Source organism: Bison bison, unplaced genomic scaffold (genome assembly GCF_000754665.1).
Source record: "Bison bison bison isolate TAMUID 2011002044 unplaced genomic scaffold, Bison_UMD1.0 scf7180017845490, whole genome shotgun sequence".
Classification (NCBI taxonomy): domain Eukaryota; kingdom Metazoa; phylum Chordata; class Mammalia; order Artiodactyla; family Bovidae; genus Bison; species Bison bison.
The window spans coordinates 10,315-12,466 of NW_011476063.1; the positions used below are offsets into that span (position 1 = coordinate 10,315).

Genomic DNA, 2,152 nt, shown 5'->3' on the forward strand with positions numbered 1-2,152 from the left:
CACAGCCATCTGCATCTCGGCAGTGAGTCTTCCCAGGGAGTCACCAACCTGGGAGCAGTGGGAGGACTGCCCTGTCTGCCGGTCTTCCCATCTCTACACCTGGGTTTGCTGTGTGAGCCAAGGGAGCCAGGGCAACCCTTGTCCTGTGGGGCTGATCACCCCAAGTCGGGCTCAGAGCCTCCAGGGCTTGACCTGGCTCTTCCCTACCCCCGTTCTTCCCCCCTGCTCCCTTCCTCACCTGTCCTTCAGCCCCCAGCCCAGGCCGCCCCCTCCGTGTCTCCCAGAGCCGGCCTCAGCCCCAGCTCAGGCCCTTGACCTGCAGGGTTCCTGCCGGTTCACTCTCCCCAGGCCCTCCACTCACTCAGGGGCCAGGTCTCTGCTCAAAGGTCACCTTGGAAACCGACCTTCCCTGACCACACAACCGTCTACTCCCCCCCACTTAGGCCTGACACACCACACATCTGGGCCTTCTGGAGCTTTGGACGGGCTCTCAGCGAGTGTGCAGAGCAAAGGGTCACGGGAGACAGGTGATGTCAGGGCGGGGCCAACGAGATGGCCCCGCGGGTTTGTGCTGGGTTGTCTGGTTGTGAACGTGCTTCCCCAGGCACCACAAGCGCAGGATTGTCCTGAGGGTCCCAGGGCGCTGCCACACGGCAGTCGTGTTTGTGTGTGGGTTCAAGGCCCGCCTTTCCTGAGCTGGGCAACTACCTGGTTGAGGAGCCGGGGTGGGGGATGGGGCGGGGAGCCCAGGTGCCTCAGGGAATAGAGGCCATGCAGGCCCTGGCCAGCCGCTGCTTAAAGGAAAAATTCTGGTAAGCCACGGCTCCCTAAACCAGAGAAGACGTCCTCACACTCATTGGCTCAAGAAACGAGAAGTTATTTTCCATAATTTTTGTAAGTATATTCACAGCTGGTGGCTGTCAAGGTGGCGACCCTCGGTGGTGCCCTCCCCTGGCCTGGTGACCGGCCCTCACCACACCGTGAGTGGCAGCATCGGCGTCGTACTCTGCAGGGAAGGTTACAGGAGCCAGAGGGCTTGCGGAGGGGTCCGTGAGCCAAGGAGTTGAGGTCTCCTATAGCTCAGATGGTAAAGAATCCTCCTGCAATGCGGGAGACCCCATTTTGATTCCTGAGTTGGGAAGATCCCCTGGAGAAGGGTTAGGATTAGGGTTAGGGTTACCCACTCCAGTATTCTTGGGCTTTTCTTGTGGCTCAGCTGGTAAAGAATCCGCTTGCAATGCAGGAGACCTGGATTTGATCCCTGGGTTGGGAAGATCCCCTGGAGAAGGGAAAGGCTACCCACTCCAGTATTCTGGCCTGGAGAATTCCACGGACTGGAATCCTGGAGGATTCCATAGAGTCCATGGGTTGCAAAGAGTCAGACACGACTGAGCAACTTTCACTTTTCCCTTTTTTTCACTGACAGCCATGAAAATGAGCATGGAAGTGGATCATTCCACTTTCCCGCCGGACAGGCCTTCAGGAGAGACCACAGCTGCCCCCACAGGGCTCCTGTCTTGCCCACAGGAGCCCCAGCACTGGGGTGCTTTGTTACCCAAGAGGTAATTAATACACTGTGATGGAGTTACTTCTATGTTGCCTGCTTGCTAATCAGGACTCTTGTCTTTTTCTTAATAACTGGAGAGTCTCCTTTGAGGCGTGGGGCTCCCAGGTGGCCCCCAACGGCCAGTCCCAGCTGGGCTTCCTCCCTCCCCATGGGTCCTCTCTGGCTGCTCTGGGCTGGGCAAAACCCACAGGGACCGGGCCTTGTGCCTTGTAAGTAACCAGGTCTGTGCACAGCCCTGGGCCGCCCTGACCTGGGCTGAGGGGCTGAGGGCAGATGCCTCCCACCCCCGCCCCATCCTTCCGGTCACCCCAGACTCACCCAAGCAGTGTCTGCAGCTTCCCGGTCAGCGTGGAGAAGGCCATGTGCAGCTCCGTGAGCTGCGTCATCCTGCTGAGCGCCCAGGCGATGGAGGCGAGCAGGGGCTCCTCGCCCTCAGAGGCAGGGGTGCTGGCGGGGGGCGCATCAAAGGCCTTGGCAGGCAGGGTGAGAGAGACCAGCCGCGGGAAGCCCCCCTGGGCCAGCAGCTTCTGCACGTGGCCCGCGTGCAGACGCACGTTGTGCACCACTTCCAGCCGGCGCAGCTCG

At 60.3% G+C, this 2,152-nt stretch overlaps 1 protein-coding gene across 1 annotated transcript in view; it reads left to right on the plus strand.

Moving 5' to 3' along the window:
* LOC104985150 (coiled-coil domain-containing protein 127-like) overlaps positions 1-695 on the plus strand; it is a gene marked incomplete at its 5' end in the record, with an annotated part of 9,994 nt that extends 9,299 nt beyond the window's left edge. Inside the window, 2 exons of the mRNA XM_010835173.1 lie at positions 444-527; positions 605-695. Coding sequence (XP_010833475.1) covers positions 444-527; positions 605-695 — 175 coding nt within the window. The remainder of the gene's footprint in view (positions 1-443; positions 528-604) is intronic.
* Between the last annotated feature and the right edge of the window lie 1,457 nt (positions 696-2,152).